Source organism: Monodelphis domestica, chromosome 1, assembly GCF_027887165.1.
Source record: "Monodelphis domestica isolate mMonDom1 chromosome 1, mMonDom1.pri, whole genome shotgun sequence".
NCBI classification, from domain to species: domain Eukaryota; kingdom Metazoa; phylum Chordata; class Mammalia; order Didelphimorphia; family Didelphidae; genus Monodelphis; species Monodelphis domestica.
This window is the reverse complement of record NC_077227.1, coordinates 464,135,271-464,158,676: the sequence shown is the minus strand read 5'-3', so window position 1 is coordinate 464,158,676 and position 23,406 is coordinate 464,135,271. Positions and strand designations below refer to the sequence as shown.

The 23,406-nt window shown below is 36.6% G+C and overlaps 1 protein-coding gene across 5 annotated transcripts in view; it reads right to left on the bottom strand.

Moving 5' to 3' along the window:
* FUBP3 (far upstream element binding protein 3) overlaps window positions 1-23,151 on the bottom strand; it is a 71,615-nt gene extending 48,464 nt beyond the window's left edge. The window contains exons 1-2 of one of the 5 annotated variants that reach the window (XM_007475157.3): window positions 22,904-23,151; window positions 11,497-11,605 (exon numbers count right to left, since the gene is read on the bottom strand). In XM_007475157.3, the coding sequence (XP_007475219.1) occupies window positions 11,497-11,605; window positions 22,904-22,990 (196 nt within the window). In that variant the 5' untranslated portion in view covers window positions 22,991-23,151. Of the gene's footprint in view, window positions 1-11,496; window positions 11,606-12,110; window positions 12,248-20,885; window positions 21,711-22,903 lie in introns of those variants that run through there. The other 4 variants (XM_001369593.5, XM_056812562.1, XM_056812563.1 and 1 more) reach the window with 4 other exon arrangements.
* Window positions 23,152-23,406: the final 255 nt, after the last annotated feature.

Below are 23,406 nucleotides of genomic sequence, written 5' to 3'. Positions count from 1 at the left end.
GTGGAGTCAAACTGGTTTTGCTATTCCTCACACATTCATTTCCTGCTTTTGCAGTCTATATCCCATGTTGGGAATGTTTCTCCTCTTTACCTCCACCTCTTAGATTAACTCAGTTCAAATGCCACCTTCTTTCCTGACTCTCCCACGCTCTCACTCTAGCTGCTTCACTTGCATTACTTTTGTATATAGTTATACGAGATGTTTTTTCCCAACAACATAGAAGCTCCCTGAGCAAAGATCCTGTTACATTTTTGTCTTTGGGACCCACAGTGCTTTGTACAATACCTCATACACAGTTTGTAGATTAACAGGAATTTCTGAAAAAGGAAGATTGAGAATTCTACTGTAGCCACTGAGATAGATGGTAAATAAAACATTCAAATTATTTCACTGTTTAAGATGAAATATTAGAAAACATTTGCTGGGGGAGGGGGAACAGCTAGGGAGCTCAGTGGAAAGAATACCAAACTTGGACTGAGGAAGAGTTGGATTCAAATCTGGCCTTGGACATTTCCTAGCTGTGTGAGCCAGGGCAAGTCACTCTACCCCACTGGCCTACCCTTAGCCTCTCTTCTGGATAGGAACTGATACTAAGAAGGTAAGGTAAAAAAAAAAGAAGACAGACAAAAAATTTACTCCTTTGGAAAACAGATCAGGTAACTAGAGGTGAAAGAGATTCATCAATCAATCTTACAAAGAATGTAAACTTCTTTAGGGCAGGGATCGTATTCCCTTTGTCTTTCTGCCTCTCTACCTCAGGTCTTTCCATAGAAGTAGGCCTCCCACAGGGCAGGTGCACAATAAATGTGGAATAATGAAGGACTCTAAGGAAGGGAAAGAAGGAAGGAAATAAGCATTTAAAGGCCTACTATGCAACAGTGCTAAACATTTTACAAACAGCTCATTTGATCCTCATAACTACCCTGAGAAATAAGTGCTATTGTGATTTCCATTTTAAAATTATGGAAAGTAGGGCAAATAGATGTTAAATGATTTGCCTAGGGTCACAAAGCTAGTAGATGGCTAAGGCTGGATTTGAATTAAAGGCTTCCTGACTCTGAGTCCAGTTCTTCATCCACTGTGCCACCTAGGAACTAAGTGTTCTTAGTGGGAAACCACTATTACTCAAGTTTGAAATTTAATAAATCATTGTAATCACTTAAAAAGACTGGTTTAGAAGCTGGAATAAGGTAACTTCTAAAATTCTTCTAAGTCAAAGAGCTTAATTTTCTTCAAGTTTAGGGATTCAAGGCTTACTCAAGGCAGGCACTGGAAAATGTCAAAATGATTAGTAAACATCAAAAGTTGGAATTTGGACCCAGTTCTCTTGACACCATATTGCCTATCAACTCTATTTTTATATGATCACATCTACTGATATAAGAAAAGAGATCTATAGGGTGTCTAATACAATAAGAATTCTATATTCTACTTTAATAAAGGCAATCACATTTTCTTTTTTACCTTCCATTTTAGAATCACTACTAGGTATTGGTTCCAAGGCAAAAGAATGGTTAGGGCTAAGCAACTGGGGTTGAGTGACTTGCTCGGGGTCACACAGCTAGGCATGGTCAACAATATTTTTACCCATTTCTATCAACGAAATACTTTGGAAACCAAAGGAGAACACTGTGAGGTTCAAATAATTAAGAACAGATTGAAGATTCTGGTACTTCACTCATATCCTATGTCATTAGATAACATGGTCATGAAGCTTTTAAAAACTAAGTATTAAATAGTTTGATCAAAAGCTTTAGGATAGCTATGACTCCTACACCTAAATATTTTCACAAAGACTTTTTCTTTGGATAAGAAAGTAAGGAATTCCAGTTTTAAATTCTTGTCCCTGACAGCAGACAACAGATTCTAATCTAAGGAGCTGATGATTCTTAAGTACTTAAGTACTTAAAAAGACTATTTCTCCCTTTAATACGACTAATTAAATTTCCTTTCTAGAACTAGAACAAATCCCATTGTTATGTTAGGGTATTTGTCACCTTGTAACTGTGACCTTCAAGTTTATTCACTGTGTTGTAAACTAGGATATACTGAAAGGTGGATTCATCTGGGGTTTATCTTAAGAATTTGAGTATCTATGATGAATGTTGAATAACTTCTTTTAAAAATTCACATTGATTCTCATTACACACCTCTAGAGGATTACAGAATTATGTACAGCTAGATCCTCATTAATGCAAGTTAATGAAACTCCTGAAGTGTCTGCATAATTTAAATTCACACCACATATTTCCATTGGGCTAGAATCAAGTACCAGATTTTCTTGTGTAATTATGACTTCAAATGTATGAATTCTAATACAGTCAATTCTTCTATAACATTTTTTCAAAAAATGTTAATTTGTTCCAATACAATTGATATATCAGGGAATGTTTTGACATAACATGAATTTCAAGTCTGATTCTGTGTGATTTCTTCTGAGAGAAACATCAAGAATGCAGGAAACCACCACTTCATAATAACTCACAAGCTGCAATCCTTCGCAAGTCCACTTTCACAAACAAATTTCAGGTCTTTATCAAGGTAAAGCACCATTTTATTGCATATCTTCTGATGTAGTAGGAGCCAGCAGGTTAAGTACACACCTATTCCTACCTCTAGACACTCCCTTTCTTCATAGCCATGGACTCTAGATTAAGACCCAGAACACCTACAACCTAAGGAAGGGAGGTGGGGGTATCAGGGATGGGAACCATAGGCCAAATGGCAGGTCAAGCAGCAGCACTAGAGGCTTCAGATGTGATCATTATTTATTTTAGTATTTATATATTTCTCAACTTCATTTAACATTTATATCATTCTGCCATAATGTTTGTGTGTGACTGATGGATGTATCTGAGCTTTGTATTCCTTAATCTCATTTTCCCTATAAGCTCTGGGGTTTTTACTAGGTGCCTGTGCATAGTTGTGTTACAGCAGAACTGCCTTAATCACTTCAGGGGATTAATTATTTGTATTAATGAGGGAAATAGGGGGGTATTATAGCTGTAGTCTCATAGGAAACGACATCAATCTCAAAGGAAAGATTATTTCTTAGATAAGTTAGAAGTGCTCAGTGGCTAGATTCTTTTCTGAAATATTCAGAGGCTCAACCACTAGAAAATGTAGTTTAAGAAAAAATTGCCTTTAAATATATTCATTTCTTTTTTATACTTAAACTTGTCATTGTTCTGCAGTACTAAGAAATGTCCCTCATGTTCATTTCAGCATCACCATTCCTAAACTTTAAATAAATGAAATAGTAACATAGTTTTGACCCATGAATATTGCTTCTTAAAAAAAACGGAAAACGTGCTGTACATGTTTATTGAAGAAAATAGAACACCTAACCCCATGACCTTATCTCTTGCTCATGCCAGGAAAACAAATGATGTTGCCAGACCCAATATTCAGGTTTATCTAACAGTTTAACTAAAAATTTACATATCTAGAACAAATCTAGGTAAAAGGGATATTATCAGGGCATAAGATACTCCCATATCAAATCAGAACAATTTCTCTTATAATTTTTTTTTATCTGCCACCACTTGGGCCCATTAAATTACAAATAATTCATAATTTACATGATTTCATTCAAAACCAACAAAATAAATTTGCACAATCTTGTTATTTTGCAAGAAAAGGAAACTCAGTATGCAACATGAAAAACAGTTTTACAAGTATACCTTGAAAAACAACAAGTTAGAGGTGAACCTCTTGTTCAAATATAGAATAAGTTTTGGTAAAATGCATAGGAATTCCTAGTTCACAGATGAGAAATGCTTCATAACAGAGAAGGTTTGAACAATTCAACCTCAGGCAGATTCAGCCTTTGGCAGGAAAAGGGAAAAGTTTTCATTAAAAGAAAAAACAGGGGGCAGCTGGGTGGCTCAGTGGATTGAGAGCTAGGCCTAGAGACAGGAGGTCCTAGTTTCAAATCTGGCCTCAGACACTTCCCAGCTGTGTGACCCTGGGCAAGTCACTTGACCCCCATTGCCTAGCCCTTACAGCTCTTCTGCCTTGGAACCAACACACAGTATTGACTCCAAGATGGAAGGTAAGGGCTTAAAAAAAAACAAAGAGAGACAGAGAAAACATTTTTTAGCTAAAATGGCAGGTATGCAACAAAATCATATTATGTTACATTAGAAGCATAAAGGAAGGAAAAATTCCCAGTGGAATGAACAATACCCCCAGGCAGACATTTGAATTTATTTGTTTCTCAGTTTCATCACCTGCAAAATGGGAACCCTGGAATAACTGATTTTGAAATGGGTAGACTGGGAGCAGAAAAAATTAAATCTCACAAAATGTCATTAAGAAGTTTTATTCTAATATGTTCTACACATCCTATCCACTAGGATATAAAATTTAACAATTTAATACATGTACATGTTTGATTATTTTAACTGTAAGCAGTGAGTGAAAAGAAAGTTTATTTTTTTATATGTACCATACTGATCTAAATTTCTGGAAGTGGAAGATAAGAGAAACCATCCATTAAAAATATTTATGTGGAAAGCTGAACATGATTAAGAGTGGTGCCTTGTGGGAAGAAATGAAACATGAATCTCCTCCTCTCCTATCCTAGATAAAAGGTTTATCTTACATCATGGATTTTTATAAGACTTAAAATGAAGAAAATGTAAGCAATGACGTTTCTTTAAGAAAACCCTAACACGGGGGCAAGCTGGGTAGCTCAGTGGATTGAGAACCAGGCCTAGAGACAGGAGGTCCTAGGTTCAAATCCGGCCTCAGCCACTTCCTAGCTGTGTGACCCTGGGCAAGTCACTTGACCCCCATTGCCTAGCCCTTACCACTCTTCTGCCTTGGAGCCAATACACAGTATTGGCTCCAAGACAGAAGGTAAGGGTTTAAAAAAAAAAAGAAAACCCTAACATTGGTCAACAAAGGCAAACAGAAAAATCTAGCAAAGTTTCATTTTCTAGTGGCAGTTTCCATTGTCCTTATTACCTGCCTTAACTTAGGCAAGCCCCTTGACCTTGGATCTCAAGTTTCCTCACCTGTAAAATGGGAGTTTAGAGTCAATAATCTCTGCTAGCTATGGGTCTATGTAGATCTATGAACCAGAATCCTGTTGGTATCTTAGACATTTGTATACTTTTGTATGATAGTTCCTGTTTCTTCTTCACCACTTGTATTATAAGCTCAGTTCAGCTGGTACAGTACCCTATCTGAGATGTAACTATACTAAGCAAGGAAACTATTTTAAGATATACCAGAACATGGACATTCAAATGAATGAGGAGTCCTGTTCCCTTCAAAATAGGCAACTTGGAAGGCTCTATTATTTTCTGGAATTCCTTTTATGTTAGTGCTTTCTAGGATAGAAAATTCAATCTCGATGTCACACCTCTTAGTTACACTTCTTCATAGGCTAAAAAATTGTGACCCAGTATCATCATTTAACGTCTTGAAGACATCTCACTTCAAGTGACTCGGCCATTTCCAAAAATCATATCTGTCCTCTAAGGATGAAGATGTCACAAATGAGGATATCCAAAACATTATATTATGGATTTGGAAGGCAATTCGAAGAGGAATTCTAGAAATGTTTTGAGGACTGGAAGGATCAGGAAAATAATCAGTTTCTCTAAAGTGATTACTTTGAACAGTCTGATATTTGACTAAACATCCCAATTACATTTCTTTACAGTAATGTCTGGAAAAAAAGACTAGTGTTAAGACATGTGAAAACTATAGCAATTCTTATTTTTTCTGGAGAGTAGGACAAAGAAGTTGTGCTTAACCAACACCTACTGGTAAAAATGAAGAGCAGCTAAGGTTACTTCAATGAGAATTTTAGTAATACAAACACTACACATGAACCTAAGAGAGAATACCACACGACCTGCCTCTGAGATGTTGTATGATATAGTGGAAGAAGAGCTGGAACCAAGACTTCTGACACCTTGGATTGAATCCTGCCTGACACAATTTTGTGACCATGGGTTAGTTACTTAACCCCTGAAAGCTGCAGTTTCCTGACTTAAATATGGGGATAATATTGTAATACCTAATGTAAAGAGCTATTGCAAGGCCCCCAAAAGATAGTTTGTAATGTAAAGTACTTTGAAAACCTTTGAATGCCATATAAATGTCAACTATTATTGTTATTATATCTCATTGTTTCTAGCTTTTCTGAAAGGTTGAGGTAGAAAGAGTCTGAGGAAGTCACCATTCACTACCATGCCTTTATAATCTGTGGAACAAGTAATGCAAGCAGGAGAACTTTTCACAAGATTGTTGTTTTCTATAGGATCAGCAAGATTGCATTACCCAATTAAATGAAAAAAATACAAAAGAAATCTAAAAGCATACCAGAAATTCTAAGCACCCCTAATTAACAAACGAAAGCCAAAGATTAAAGCATTAAAAGAAGTCAAGGCAATCCAAAGAGTAAACTCAGTAAATCATCAAAAATTGTGTACTCTTTGAGTTTGGGAAGTAAAGAAATAAGAGGTGAGAGAGTGTCCTGGGAGGAGATGGATGGAGAAATTTTCCAGTCATTTATAGGATCATAAGAAATCCAATACAATGAAAATGCAAGTTGGGTTAAACAAAAAAAATTTATCTATTATTAACATAATGAATATTGTTCTTTAAATTCTTATGAAATAATGTTCTATCAAGGTGATTATATAAGGTCAGGTTGGGATGGTGATCTGGTTTCAACACAGCTTATTAGTTAAGTTCTCCAGAATATTCAACATGTAAAACTAGATTTTTAACATGGGGATTGGTTGTAGAATGGGAGCTCCTTGAAGGCAAAGCTTGTTTTTGCCTTTCTTTGTATGCTCAGTGCTTAGCACAGTACCTATCACAGAGTATGTACTGAACAGAAGTTAAGACTGAGTATATAACAGTAAGTTTCTGATATATATAGCCATCAAGCATTTGATAAGCTCTGAATTTTAATAACTTACAGCAATGTGCTTCTCAGTCTCCACTGTTGCCAGGGATTGGATTTTTAAATCCAAACTCTTTAAGGATAACCCATCCAGAATTTCTGGTAGTAACGACCTAGTGCTGAACTATGCCCATAAACCCCACTAACAAACACATAAGGCATGTTTGATGCTTCTTTGTTGCCATATTGTTATCTTAGACATTTGTATACTTTTGTAGGATAGTTCGTATCTCTTCACTACTTGGATTGTATGCTCAGTTCAGCTGGTACAGTGCCCCAAGATACAACTACTAAGCAAGGAAATTATTTTAAGAAATACACCAGAACATGGACATTGAGAGCCTTTGATTCAACTCTTGGACATTAGTTGTTTCTTAGGGTTCTGTCTACAGGTAAACCACTTTCAGTTACATTTGATCCAATGTCTGTGTCCATTTTTATTTATTGTTACTATTGCCCAAAGTGATGTGTGCTTATTCTAAATGATTTTCCAGGAGGATTTTGACCTGTTTAGCACTATAAGAATATCTATTAATCCTCTTCTTTCTTTTTGGCATGGAAATGTTCATTCCATAGAAGCTGTAGGATGATATGCCCTGAAATCACAATATCACACACACACACACACACACACACACACACACACACACACACACGTATTCTGTTAGATCATCTGCCAATTCTGTTATAGTTCCTTTTAAAATTTCAACGGTTTTATGTTACTCCTACTACCACTATTACTACCACTGGCATAATAATTACTAATAATAGTGGAGTAAGATTGTTGTAGTTGTTAATTACTTTCAACTTTCTCAATCAGCTTTGATTTCAGAATGCCACTAAGTCTCTTTAATGTATTCAGCCACAGCCTTCTCCTTGATCTCCTCATACTCCATGTGTTTTGCCTGGTGCAGACTAAAGTATATGTAGGTATTACCTTCAACCATACTAAGCTTGAAGCCTTCAGTTCCTATTTCCTTGTTATACATTAAGACTTTTATACATATCAATTTCAAATCACATTCTGGTTAGCACTGGAGAAAAAATTTGTTTTGATGGACCCATAGACCTTGATTTCATCTCATCCATACACATAAGATATTCTGATTTGATTCCTTTACTTGGAAACCACATTTCATTCTCTTTAGGAAATATGAAAATGTACTTAAAGATAGAGAAACATAATGGTCTTAAATTGTTTCTCTGAAAAGTGTCATCTTTTATATAAATTATTTTTGACATTGTGTTGGTGGCATTACTAAATAGAAAATAAGTTATCTAAAGAGATTAAATGCTTTGGCATTCTTACTATATATTTGGGTTCGTTTTATATACTTGCTATACATGAATAAATGACAAGTGTGGAACCAAGTCAAAGGCTTTTTGAAACCACAAAGACAATATATTATAGTTTTTTTGGTCATATTGTTTGATAAGTTACTGTTTATATACCCTTTGGATTTTTCGGGAATAATCATTCTGCTCATAAGTTAATATACTGCTTTTTTTATAAGTGATCATAGATTTTTTTCTTCATAGTTAAAGTTGGAAAAGCTCTGGTTTAAAGTACATAAGGGCATAATTGGCCCATATTTGGAGAGATCACTGGTTAAGAAAGACAGAATCAGACATACATCTGTGAAGTTTATGTTACGTTACTAGTAATTTATGTTACAACTTTTAAGTTTAATTTTAAAATGATGGATCTTATCTTGCCTTATCATTTTCCAGTTTTGTAGAGGGACTAGATTTCCAGTTACTTCCTTTGACATACTTGTTATGTCATTTACTATATTAATAAAATGTAAACTTTTGGCTTCTGCTTGATCTAATTTGCACTTCTGTTGTACTGGACTTATTGTAACAAACTCTATATCCTTCTTCCATGGTTTGTTCTTTCAAGAATTTATAGTAATACTTTTTTATTTTTGTTGGAATTATTTTTTTGGGGAAAGCTCTGATTCTCTGTACCATTCAACCTATTGACTTTTACTTTCAGTTATTAATTAGTCCATTTTCTACCCAACAGTCAAAGTTAAAATCTTATCATGTCATTCTCCTACTCAGTAAACTCCACTGGCTCAAGAATCAAATATAAAATATTGTTTTAAAGCTCTTCACAATCTGACCCCTTCCTGTCTTTCCAGTCTTACAATTTATTCCCTTCTGTGTGTTCTACAATTCAGTGAAATTGTTCTTGCTATTCCTTTCACATAATACTCTGATCTAATTATCTGCTTTTTCACTCCCATACCTAGAATGCTCTCCTTCCTCATCTCTGCCTCCTGGATTCCTTCAAGACTCAGCTCAAATCCCTACCAAGAGGCCTCCCCCAAGTCATCTCTTTCTCCTTCTCTTCCTGTCCTGAAGTGCCTTCTGAGATAACTTTCAGCTTAATCTCTCTGCATATGCAGATATATTTATATCTATCTTGTATGTACATAGCTGTTTACATGTTGTTTCCCCCATTTGACTGTGAGCATTTTGAGGGCAGGACTTGTTTTTGTCTTTCTTTGAAACCCCAGTGCTCAGAACTGCACCTAACACATAGTAAACACCTAAAAAATGCTTTTTGACTAATTCAGGAACTCTAGAATGTCTAATTTTTATTTTTCAGTTCTTTCTACATGCTTCTTTTTTGTTCTTTACTTGAGAAAAACAGTATTAAAGATTTTACTACATGTACTGACTAGAGATTGATAATCTTCCAATGCCCTTCCATGGATCTCTCTAATACCTCTCTCAAATCATTTTTGCCATGATGGTGTTTGCTCTTAGGGGATATTCTTTAAGAGTACCACTTTTTCTTCTTATGAGTCTTACCATGGCAACAGCTGCCACATATACTGCTGTGTGGTAGGTTCTGAAATATTTTTATATTTTGTCAAATATTGTGAGAAAATGTTTTGAGAGTTAGTTAGATACCAGCTTTTAAAATTATTGGTCTGCCAGTTAGACTCATGCCTTCAAGCACAAAAAGGGCCTTTTGAAATTTCAATTTAAGTATTCCTATCTACCTTATTTATTCTGTTATATAGGAACAATTTCTGGGGTTAACATCGTCATGACTCTTACAGACAAGAAGTTCTTCCACCTTGACCTTTTAAAATTTTAATTGTCCCTCAATTTCACCTCTTTTTAAATCTAATACAAGCTTAGGAATATAGTTTTATTTCTGTGCTGGCCCTTTACTAGTTGCCAAATGTTGTCATGTTACTTGGAACTGAGGATACCATTGACAAAAAGTAGCATAAAATCCTTTTCTAGAGATGCTAAGAAGTTTCCAAGTTTGTTATGTGATGGCATTGGCACATAATCAAAGTATTCACATCTTGAGTCTATTTCATGTACACTTATGGAATGCCTATGTTAGTGGTCAGTGCCATTTGCATCAGATACCTCATTAAGTGGTATACTGACAGGTATTTCTGATTTGTTCCAATGTGTTTTGCTTTCTTTTTTGTGGTATCTGAACACAAAAGAATGCTATTAATTTTGTCAGTGATGGCAAACCTTTTAGAGACGGAGTGCCCAACTGCAATCATCATGCCACATGTGAGTCACCCCTTACCCCAGACAAGGGAAGGAGAAAGCGCTCCTATTGAGTTGCTGGGTAGAGGGGCCTATTTGAGAAATGTCCTCAGGCATGTGTGGAGAGGAGGAAGGGAGCAGCCCCCTCTGGCATACATGCCATAGGTTTGCCAGCATGGCACTATGCTGTTCCTTGTTTAAAGTTGATCACCCTGAGTAGGACTAACAAGCAAAACTGTTACAGGGGGGCAGCTGAGTGGTTCAGTAGATTGAGAACCAGCCCTAGAGATGGGAGGTCCTAGGTTCAAATCTGGCCTCAGACACTTCCTAGTTGTGTGACCCTGGGCAAGTCATTTGACCTCCATAGTATTGGTTTCAAGACAGAAGGTAAGGGTTTAAAAACAAAAACAAAACAAAACAAAAAAAAACCTGTTAGAGCACTCTGTGTGTTTCTTTGACTTTTTAAGAGCAGCCACACTGGTAATCCAAACAGAGGTGGCACTAGATCCCAACTCACCAGTTTTTTAGGGTTCTTGCCAAGCCATTTTAAGAATGAATTTTCCATTGTATGTGGCCCTGGTAAACATTTCCCTACTTTGTTGTCACCTCCTGTCACTCCTGACATACATGATAGGTTAGGAATTATTCTCACCTATCGATTTTGAAAATATCTACACACCAATGTATTTCTCAGAGGGCTTAATTTACACATATACACAAAAAGGGAAAGGAAGAATAGGTCAATCAAAACTTTGATTCTGCTGATTCACAATTGACAATCAAAGCTAAATAAAGTCTTCATCTCAAAAAATAAGCCAGAGTTCAAATGAATTTTTATCTTATGAAGTTAAATAAGACATGAACTACTAGAGAAGAGCTTAAGTCTTAATTTAATTCTCATAATTTCATTTCATTTCAAATATTTCCTTTAAAATTCCTAATAGAAACCAAGACATTTTACGAGAGTAACTTAAAAGGAATTTCAAATAGATTCATAAGAATTTAAAAGGATCACTACCTTTTCAAAAGCAACTTACCTCCATCATCCAAAGGTCGTTTCTGTACTCCATAACCATAAACTGAGGGGTCCACTAGGGGTGTGGAATTATTCAAGTGAGGAATTGCATCTCCAATTTTAGCAGCAATCTGTAGTGAAAAGAAAATTAATAGTAAGTCACTAATCTAAAATCTTGCCTATATTTGAGGGAGACAAATGAAGAAGCCCTTTTAAAAAGGCTGTTATCCATTTCTCCCTTTTACTTAGTTTTAAAGACAGGGAATGCCACAATGGTACAAACATTAAAAAAAAATCATTAAAAGCTAGCTTTTCTTTTGTTATTATTGAATACTTAACTCTAAGGGGGAAAAAATCTCCCTTAAAATGTGTGTTATACTATACTTTGGACCAAGCCATAGCTTCTAAATTTATATTTTTATAAGTGTGATAAGGAAACTTGGCATATAACATAAAACATTAGGGAGTACCTGTTCTTATTACAAAAATATTCACCAGAGGGCTTCTTTCAATAATTGCAAGGCTCCCCCGGTGTGTCTAAAATGACTTGACTCACCAAAAAATTAAAAGTAAAAATAAAAATAAAAAAAAATCACTCTCTAGGTAACACATCTGTTGAAGCTAACTTTTACTTACATCATTCCAAAGGGCCCCCAAATTAATAGGCTCGGCTGAGAGGCTTCCTCACAGGGTTCATATGTTCCCTGTCCCAGATATGAAGTGACAGTTCTTCATCTCCCTAAGTGAAAAACTCTCTCAGTATTCTGAGAGACAAGAGAAGTTCCCACATGGTCAACTTTCCCTTTTTTGAACTCTTACAGAATTTTGTTGGTATCTTATACTTTAAATTTTTTTTTAAAAATTACAGTAATTTGCTTTCCCCCACCAGAGACTGTAAACTCTTGGAAGGGAGGCAGTGCCTTCATTCATCTTTCTATCTCTCTTAGCACAGTGCTCTGTTGAAATGAGTAAGAAAAAACGAATAGAGATTTCAAGTTGATTCAAATACTTTCCCTATGTATCCCCAGCAATACAGCACACTATTAGGAATATAGCAGGTGCTTAATAAATGCTTGCTGGTTGAACAAGCATTTATTTAGTATCTATGTGTCATGTACTGTGCACTTTGTACCTGAGGATACAAAAAAAATAAATAAATAAATAGGCGTTGCCCCCAAGAAGCCATATCCATTGGAGAATATCCATTGATATTCTACTAGGGATGTGCAGAAGTATTACACTGTTACATTGTAGTAAATGGATAGGATCACAAGTTCCTAGGTCTAGGACTTTAAAGGCCCAAGGAGGTTAAAGTGACTTGCCCAAGTTAACATAAGTATACTAGGAAAAGGCTGAATGTTTGTTAGGAATGTTGTAAAAAAGATTTCTGTATTGTATGAGAGGTGGACTGTACCCCTATCTCTGAGTATATGTCTGACAGAAAACTTTTTTTTTTAAAAAGGGGGGATTAACAAAATAATGAAATATGATATATAATTTTAGAAATACAAAGCTTTTCACTGTCCCAATTATTTAATTCTTAGCAATAAGTATCAATGTTATACTTATTTGTGAATGTCCCTGTTGGGGGGAGCTTTGTAGTTTTTATCTTCCGAGTGCCTGTAAATATTTACTGAACAATTAAAATTGGATGTGACTTTTATTACAAGGATACCTTTTTTATCTAACCAAAGGAAAGTATATTTTAAACAAATAATTTCAATTATTCTGACTTAGAGAAGCATAGTAAAAAGGTATAAATGAAGCACTTAGTTAACACATTAAGCAGTCTTCAGCGGCAGTTTTATAATTAGATGAGACTGGTACATGTCTCCAATAAGGACCAAATTAAAGCAAATTAGGTTTAGGGAACAAAGAAATATGAATAATAGTTTTCTTTTTAAAACTGCTTTATTCAGAATACTAATGCACCGTTGATGAAATGGTCCAGTGATTCTGGAAAGCAACTAGGAATTTTAACATTGACTAACATGTCTATTCCACTCCTAGACATATACTTTAATGAAGTTTATGACATAAAGGCCTCACATACACCAAAATACTCATAGCAGAGCTTTTTTGTACTAGAAAAGAAGTAGAAACAAAGTAAATGCCTGTTGACAGGGGAATAGCTCAACAAATTGTGATATAACAATCAATCAATATGCATTTATTAAGCACTTAACTATGGCTAGGTACTGTATTGTGCTAAATGCTGGGGTAAAAAGAAGCAATCCCTGCCCTCAAGGAGCTTACATTCTACTGGGAGAGATAACATGTAAATAAAAGTACATACAAAGTAAATAGACGATAACCTTGGAGGGGGTGGGGGTAGAGAGGGATGTTCTAGCAGTTGAGGAAAATGGGGAAAGATGTCGGCAGAAGGGGGAGTTTGAGCTGAGTTTTGAAAGAAATCAGAGATTCTAAGAGATGGTGGTAAAGAAAAAATGAGAGCACATTTGAAGCATGGGGACATCCAGTGCAAAGATATGGAGACAAGAGATGGAATGTCATATGCAAATAACAAGTAGGCCAGTATACTAGATGGTGTGAAGGAAAGTAAAGTATAAAAAGACTGGAAAGAAAGAAAAAGACCAGGTTGTGAAGAGCTTTAAATGCCAAATGAAACACTTTATATTGACCTTGGAAACAAAGTGGAACCACATTGGAGTTTAATAAATAGGGAAATGACACAGACTTATGCTTAATAAAAACTGCTTTGGCAGCTGTGTGGATGGATGCTGTAGAGTGGGGGAAAGACTTGTGGTGAAAAGATCAACTGGAGGGTTGTGAAATATTGTGCTATAAAAGAAGTGAAGAATAGGATGAATATTGAAGCATGAGATGACTTATATGAAATAATAAAAACGGAGTAAGCAGAATCAGAAAAAATAACATATATGATTAGATCAATATATATTGAAGAACTGAAATTAAATATTATGAATTATAAAGCCTCAGCTTAGCACCAAAGAAGAGATATAAAAAGGCACCACTCCTTCCTTTGCAAAGGTGGGGAGAGATGAATGCAGAACACTACATTTATAAGAACTTTTCAATTTGTTGGTTAGTTTTGCTCAACTTTCCCCATCTCTTTTATTTTTTCTCATAAGTTACATTATATTATATTATGGAAAAGTTTGAAGGACATAATATAAACTATTGGGGGGAAAAAGACACATCTTGAACCCAACTGTTAACAAAAATTGTATACTTGCTCTAAAAACAACACACTAGTAACTCTTGCCGTATAGCATTCTATCTTTTTTTTTTTTTAAACCTTACCTTCCATCTTAGAATCAATACTATGTATTTGTTCCAGGGCAGATAACCAGTAAGGACTAGGCAATGGGAGTTAAATAACTTGCCTAGGGCCACACAGCTAAGTCAAATTTGAACTCAGGATCTCCCATCTTTAGGCCTGGCACTCAATCTACTGAGCCATCATGCTGCCCCCTCTATCTTCTTGTAATATTTGTGTTAGAATCACAAGGATGTCTAACTACTCACTCACAATGCAAAAGATGACTATATGACTATTTCAACGCTACCTTTTAGGCTTTAGACAGGAAAACATGAATTTAAGACCTATTACCACTGTGATATCTTCTCTTTGATTAGAAAGCCTTTATCAAAAACCACATGTCACATTCAACAATCAGGAAGTAAAAGGTTTAGAGATTATGCTGGGAGAGATTTGTTATTAAAAGACATGATAGAAAGCATAATTTAACAAAGAGTTCAAGTAATTCCAAACCAATATAGGAAAGGGTTTTAGGATAGCAGATAGCAATTAAACTCTATAATATAAATTCACAACCACATATCAAAATATTCAACTTAAAACACGAGCCACAAATACAAAACCCCTCCCCCTCTCAACAGATGTTTCCTAAAGATAAGAACATTAATTTTTACCAAAACTATTTATAAGTCTTTTGATATAAGTTTTCACATTTGTCCGTATTTCAGATTGTTACTGTTACATTGTTAAACTATGAAGAAATTTCCCATTACAAATTATGTAGATTAAAATGCATAGCATTTTGCCTCTTAAAACCTTTTTCAGACATAGTTGAACCAATCAGAAGAGGCCTTCTGATTTCAACTGTACCAGGTCTAAACAATTCCCAACAGCAGGAAAACCACATTGGTGATCTCATAAGCAATAGCTGGCAATAAATATAAATTATTATATTTGAGGGAACTGAGAAAAGGCTTATGTTTATCAAGGTATAGGTCAGAAGATAAGGTTGAGATACACTGAAGCCAGAATATATTAACAAATCCAAAAGCAGTCCCAGTCCTTATCTGACAGAATGACCATACTGTCATACATACTGCTTGGCTATTCTGTCTTATGAATGTCACTCTTTTCTTTGAGGGGGCTGAGAACAAGTCTATGCATGTGCTATCTTTGTGCTGCTAGAAACACCAATAGCAAAGTGATCTCACTAAGGTATGATAAGGCTAAATCCCCACCTTCTACAAGAAGCCTTTCCAGATCCCCCTTGTGCTTTCCTTTCAAAACCACTCCCAATCTCTTCTGTTTATATGATGTCTCCTGCCATTAGGGTAAATTCCTTTAGAGAAGGACTGTTTATTGCCTTTCTTTGTATCCTCAGGGCTTAGCACAGTACCTGGCACATAATAAGAGCTTAATAAATGCTCAACTTTATTTTCAATTTGTATTATTTCAAAGATTTATTGGAGTATATACAAATTATATCTTATTGCATAAACATTCAATTTGTATTAAGAGTAGAAGCATTTCAAAAACATTTTTTGATAGAGTGCAATGCAACACTAGATCTAACATCAAGAGAACTGGAATAGGAATTGGTTGACTTGGGCTCTAGTTCTGTCACTGAGGACCTACATAACCTGGCTAGGTACTCAATCTGTCTTAAAATTCTCTCATCTTTAAAATAAAAGAACTGGTCTAGATTATCTCTATACAGTTCCTTCCAGTTTAACTCTAATATCCTTATATCTGACATACTATAGTTCATTAAAACAAAAAACTGAACATTTTCATGACTGTATTTTGCACCTGATAGAAATATGCAAAGGCAATTAAAAAAACCTCGTTGGCTCTAGCAATTGCCAATGAATGATGTCTTGGATTCAATCCTATGTTACTGAATGCTGCAGCTCCTTCTCCTAAGGCCCTGTGAAGTGGGAATGGCAGCTAAACAATCTGAACTTGTATCACCATGCAAAGAATGGGAGATATTATCATTATAGCATTCAAGTTTTGCTCTTTTGGGAACCCACTGTGACTCCAATATCTATCTTTCTCCCAAAGTTGCAGCCCTAAAATCTTTGGCAGCTGGCCAAGGTCAACTAGTTGGACTCCTCTAGTCCTAGAATGGCATCAGTTAGCTAACCCTGGCCCATTTCTTGTTCTACTGCTGGTTTGTGTCAGTCTTGGCAATCAAGACATCACCATTCAAGATAGTCTTTCTACTCCATTAAATGTTTTGACTTTTACTTATTAATTAGTTCATCAACCACATTGGAGCCAAAGTAATTTTCCTTACATGCAATTCTAAGTATATCACAATGACTCCTTATTGCTTCTCAGACCAAACAGAAAATATTTAATTTATCAAGCCCTCCACAACTTGCCCCAACCTATCTTTCCAGCCTCATTATACATCACTCTTCTTCCCTATTCTTCAGACATGACAGGGTATTTACCCTTCTATCTTTGTGCCTTTGTATGGGCTGTCCTCCAAGCTTTTAATGTATTCCCTCCTTGCCTCTCAAGAGACTCCCTCATTTCAAGACACAGTTCAGGTACCATATTCTCTTCAAGTCTTTTTTTATCCCAGCCACTAGTGCCCTCTTTCTGTAACTACCTCAGATTTAGTTTGTATTTATTCTGTATGTTTTCATTCTAATGCATATACTTATATATGTATATGCTGACTCCCCAATAATGTCAACCTGTTAAGAGTATAAATTGATTGAATCCTTAGTGCCATCTTTGAATGCCTAAGTGCCACTTAGAGAGTGTCTGGTATACACAAGGTACTTAATAAATGCTTGACTGATTGTTTAAAAAAAAAAAAAGACAAATTGACTAAATGCTACAAAGACAACCATCTAAAAGTTAAACGTGTCTAACTAACTACAAAGAACACTTTGGTTTTAAATCTGGAATACTACTGCTGAGACAGCTTTACTCAAAGTTCTAAAAGTCTTTTAATAGGTTTTTGTTTGCTAAATTTTCAATGCATTGTGTTTAATGGTTCCTATATTCCCCTCAAAAAGTTTACCACAATCACTGCAATGAATTGGTTTTTAAACTTAGCTATATTTTTCAATCTGAGTAGATACTAAAACCAATATTTTACCCATTTTTATTAAAGGTTCTACAGAAAAGGCATTCATGTCAGTCTTTCAAGTGGATTCTTACTATCTGGCATCAGGACAAAATATCTGCTCATGTTTCTAAAAGTAACAGGTCTTTTATTCCCCTAAATATATTAATAATGAAACTTTGAAATGCAAAACATTTCTAAGTGGGATGATTGCAGGGCAAAAGCAAAAGAATGGAAATGCTACACGGAAGGACTGGGGGTGTTTGGGTAGAAGCCCAAATTGTTAGAAGAATCGAAATGAGATAACTAAATAATGATAGATCCAGTTTAGCAAGTATCATACAGAATGTCTGGGCTGGAAAGGTCCAAGAAATGATCTAGTTGGAACCCTTTGGTTTAGAAGATAGAGAAACTGAGACTCAGAAAGTGATTTGTAGCTAATTAGTGACAGAGCTAGGATTAGAGCCCAGATCTGATTTGTATACACTTCCTTCACTTCCATTGCCACTACACCAAACCCTAAAATAATTAGCAGATATTTGTTATTTGAAAAACAAACAAAACACGAAGAATGATTTTGAAACTAAAAAACAATAAAGCCTTGCAGGAATTAAAAAGTCGGGTAACATATTTTGACTCAAAATGAAATCTCCATGAGAAGTAGAAAGAACATGTTTTTATATATAGGAAGCTCCTGAACTTAATTTTAGAATGGACAATGTTAACATTTATTTCTCACATGAAACAAAGTGTTTGCTCCTTTTGCTAATGTGAATGACCCAATCTATCAACATAATCAAAAAACATTTGTACATTCTGTGTACTACAGGGTTCTAACATGGCAAACAGGCTAGACTAACATCTTAAGTAAATCTTCTAGATTTTCTAGAGTACTTAATTTTCTTTAGAATCCAGTGTCTAAAAAACTTCAGTGCAGGAACTAATTCAGTCATGAAGTTCTAAAGCTGAGTAATTCTAACTTGTCCACACTTTAATCTATGGTTCTTTTGGGAGATTCCCATACTTAGGACAACTTATGTTTATGGAGATTCTATCACTTGACATTATTATGAGACCAAAATATCACTTATAAGAGATGGCAAATCCAAGTGCCAATGAAAAGAAGCCTTTTGTAGGGTATTTGTGGTGCTCTAAAATTTGGTGCATGTAAAAAAAGTTACCTTATTAAAGCACCATAGCTTTAAATCTGTCCAAATAGCCACAACAAACACATTAGTCATAGGCAAAACAGACTAAAAATATGCATTAACATTTCTAGGAGGATTCAAAGGAAATGTAATCATTCTAATGCCCTAATTTGGAGTTGTCAAACAAGGCCTGTAGAGTTACAGTTAGTCCCCCCATGTGGACTGAAATGTAACTGGGAAATGTTTAACAAAATAAGCATAGGATACAACAAAGACAATGTTAATTTGTGATTATTTAAGTCAACAAGTGCCAGCAAGAATGTTTCTATTTGAGTTACACTACAGAATAGCAGTATAATCTAATAGAAAAATTACCAGAAGAGGAGTCAATTGGATTTTAGTTCAAGCTTTGTTATTACTTAGATAAATGAACTCAGACACAGCACTTAAAACTCTTTAAGCTTGTTTCCTCAAAGAGGAAAAAAGAAGGGATTGAACTATATGTTTCCATGAACTCTTAAAAGTTCTATTTGACGGTAACTTCACTCTAAAAATTACCTGTATTATAACTTTGTCAAAAAAGTTAAAAAAAAAAAGGCTACTAGATGACAATCTAGTCAGCAGGCTGATCATGGTCAATCTGAATGCTCACCTAGAGGGATGTGCAAGATTTATGCTTTAGGCAAACAGTTAGACTAGATTACCTCTAAGGTTCCTTAAATTCTAAGATTTTATACCATGATTATAATATGCTCTTCATCTGATTAATGACTTGGGTACATATAAATTCTTAGTCATTCACTTTGCTAAATAAAATTCCTACAATATGTTCACTAGGATGTAGACAAGTATTAGGAATCTATTACATGTCTACAACTTTAAATTAGTAACAATGTTGTTACTGTTTGTATATGAAGAGGAGAGCACTGACATCAATACTGTCACGCTTTGAGGTTTTATTCATAAAAAAAGGATAAATTTGTAGCAATCCATACAAGGTTTTATGTCATACACTAAGGTATGCCTTTCTCATATGACCAATAGCAGACAATTTTGTAAAGTAGCAGTTTCTAGGATTAGAAGCACAATTTGTGGTAATGGAGCCCAAAGAACCTAACTGGGATGAACCCATCACCTTGACTTCATTAGTATCTTATTCCAATTAACTAAGCTAGCCAGCAGTATCTTGAGAAAATATTTTATTCTGAGTGGCTGGATAACTGCACTGAATCACTTAAATATCACTGCCAAAGTAAAGATAGTGAGAGAAATGAACAAATCAGATATTTCTATACTTCAGTATGTCTCTTCTCTGTAAACAATTTCTGGGAATAGACCCTCACACACACATAGTATCATCAAAATATTCCTATAGACCTAAAAATTACTATGCCTTGAAAACAGTCTTAGGATGAACAGGCTACCTATTCATTTTATTAGAAAGAGTGCAACTGATTTCTAATATACTCTGAATGTGCTACACCAGTGACTTCCTGGGTTTGAGATATCTAACTTCCTAAAGACCATAATTTAAAATCCCACCAGGACATGGACTTCTACTCCCAATTACGTTCCAATAGATAAAAGGGGCATAAGAGAACAAACTATGATGGACTTAAAGTCTTAAGAATTTAGCTTTTATCAGTGGGCTATAGTAGATACTTGGTAAGAAAAAAAAGTTATGGCAAATTTTGAAGGAAACCTGTTTTTTTTCCTTTGCCCTAACAGAGTGGAGAGTGGAGGAATCACATGTTCCTTAGAGAGCTGCATTAGACCCTGTGCTTCAGTCAGGTATACTATATATAGACCAGATGCACATAAAAACAAAATTCTTTGAGGCAAATCTACTATAAGCCACATATTATTGTTGATTTCTAACATTCAATTCCTGCCCAATGCAAATCTATAAAATAAACTTAAAATGACCCACAAACCTGTGTTTTATTTTTTAAAGGTCAGCAAGTCCTTGGAGATAGTATCGACTTTCAGCTGCTAACATATAGAAGTAATACATTCACAGCAATTTTCTCCATTGGGCTTATTACTACTCCAGTCAATGGTGCATTTCAGAGCTGGGAACATTTCCAATGAAGTTTTCATTGCTAGTAGTAAACAACATTGCTTCAACAGTCCATAACTGGTCAGCATTTAAGAGGGTCTCCCTCTTGAGCAGGTTGTCCAAGAATAAAAGCTCAACCACTGGCTCAAGAGAGGCAGAAAGTCTTCTCAATGGTTCAAAATGCTTTTTAAGTTCAACTACAGGCCTTCTGCACCTGAGGTTCTGAGCACTTTAGGGCAATGGCTACAATCTTCCCGAACTCAGAAGGCCAACAAGGTGGCTGTCAAAACATCAGCACAGAGTGAAAGCCATTATATATTAGTAGCCAGTGAGAAACATGGTTCAGGACCCTGTACTGCAGATGAGAGCACTGCAACTTGATGGCAAAGCTGAAAGAGGCAGAAGGAAAAGGGAGTTGGATGGCATGTTCATCCATGACAGCCACTGATTTGCTCTGTAGACTAGGCAAAATGAATACTCACTACTGTACTGGTTGGAGACTAGGCAGTAAGCAACAGTGCACCAGATAAAATTTTAGTTGGAACCACAGGGTTGGAAAGTTCTGGGATCCGACATAATGTCTACAGGAACATCAATATTAAAATGAAAAGTCAGTATCTGGGAAACAGGAAGATTTCCCTCCCCTGGAATACTGGAAAGAGATGTAAAGACCACATCTTCAAGCGCCAGAGTGGAGACATTCTTCTAACACAATGAGTCCTGTTGCTTTCTGTTGGGAACCAAGCAATAATCAGTTTTAGCCCAACTTTTAAAGTAACAGTTAGTGCACCTACAATTAAATATGAAGAGGTGATGAATGTGTGAAGAATATACAGGAAAGACACTCAGAAAAGGAAATTCCATTATTAGGACTAACTTGTACATCAATTTTATACAATTACACAACACATTCTGCTCTAAGGATCCTAAAAGAAATAAAGCATTATCTTTCACTGTTAGCTCACTCATCATTTCCTGGATTCTGAGCTAGAAGGGTTCATGCAATCCCCCTCTTTTTAATGGATGAGGTAACTGGAGGCACTTGTAACTTAAATGATGTGCCTCATATTATAAAATGAGTTTCCTTAACTGACAAGATGCACGGTGCTGTCAGTAGAAAAACTATCTGGCCAGGCGATGTCAGTATCACTAATATTTCTTATCTTGTCAAACTTTACCATTAAGTAGGGGGGGAAATGCATTTGGAAATTCTAGCCTCTGGTGGGGAGGGGGAAGAAGGTCACTTACATCCTTTGGTCCCTCCCACCTTGAACACAACCCCTTCCCTCTTCCCTCTCAAGCGGGAAAAATTCTAGAATCAGAATTAATATAGGATTTAGAGATGTAAGAGACCTGAAAAGAAAGGTGTAAAATAAAGGCATTGAACTAGATTATCACCAAGACTCTTTTCAGCTCCAAATCCTACTGCTTCACTCGAGTAATCTAAAAATTGTAAAACTATTTTTACTAGGACTTGCCAATAGTACTTCTATCTTCTTCTATATTATACCTCTTACCCCAGTCCCATTTTTTCCCCATCCCTAAAATCTTCTGGCTCCAAAATTCTCACGCAGGACTCCTGCGTCCCACAGAGGTCTGTACCCCAAACTACCGGCCCCGGGAGGGAACTTGAGTCCTGCTGGGCAGAAGGCAACCCCAAGGGGTTTTTCGGCTGCATCAAGCAGCCCCCGAGTCCCACAAAGCAGGCCAGGGCTCAGGCCTCCTTGCACCAGAGTCCTCGGCGCCGGATTTTGCAGTTTCTGCGGGACGCTGAGCAGCCAGGCCCCGTCAGGGCGCCGGCTCCCGCCCGCCCCCCGCGGCCTAGCCCCAGTCCCCCGCCCCCGGCCCCGCCTTGGCCTCCTCCGCTCCCCGGCAGCCCGCGCCTACCCGTACCTGCCGAACCCGGGTCAGAGCATCCACTAAGCCATCGGACTTCATCCCCACTGGAGCCGCGCTCTGTCCCTGCACCAGCTCCGCCATTACAGCCGCCGCCGCCGCCGCCTCCGCCGCCGCCGCCGCCACTCGGCTCCCCAATCTTGCCTCTTGCTCCGCTTGGGGACCCGTAGCCGGAAAGGGAAAGTCGCTTCACTTCCGCCGGAAAGGAAGCCGGGGGCTTCGGCTGGATGGGAGCTCGGGCGGTGGGCGGGGTCAGGTCACGTGACCTCGGTCGGACCGGAGCGAGGTGGGGGTGGGGAGGTCGGCAGGTGGTCCGACCGGCGAGGAGGGTTTTTAGGATTGGAGGACTGTCCCGGGAATGCCCTTCTTGGGGAGGTCCAGGGAAAGCGTGAATATATTTGCACAGCCACAGGTCGTGACTTCCTCCCATCATTGTATTGTCGCGACATAGTATGGTGGCATGATGGTAGAATGAGTTTGGTTTGAGGTGGGTTTGAGAT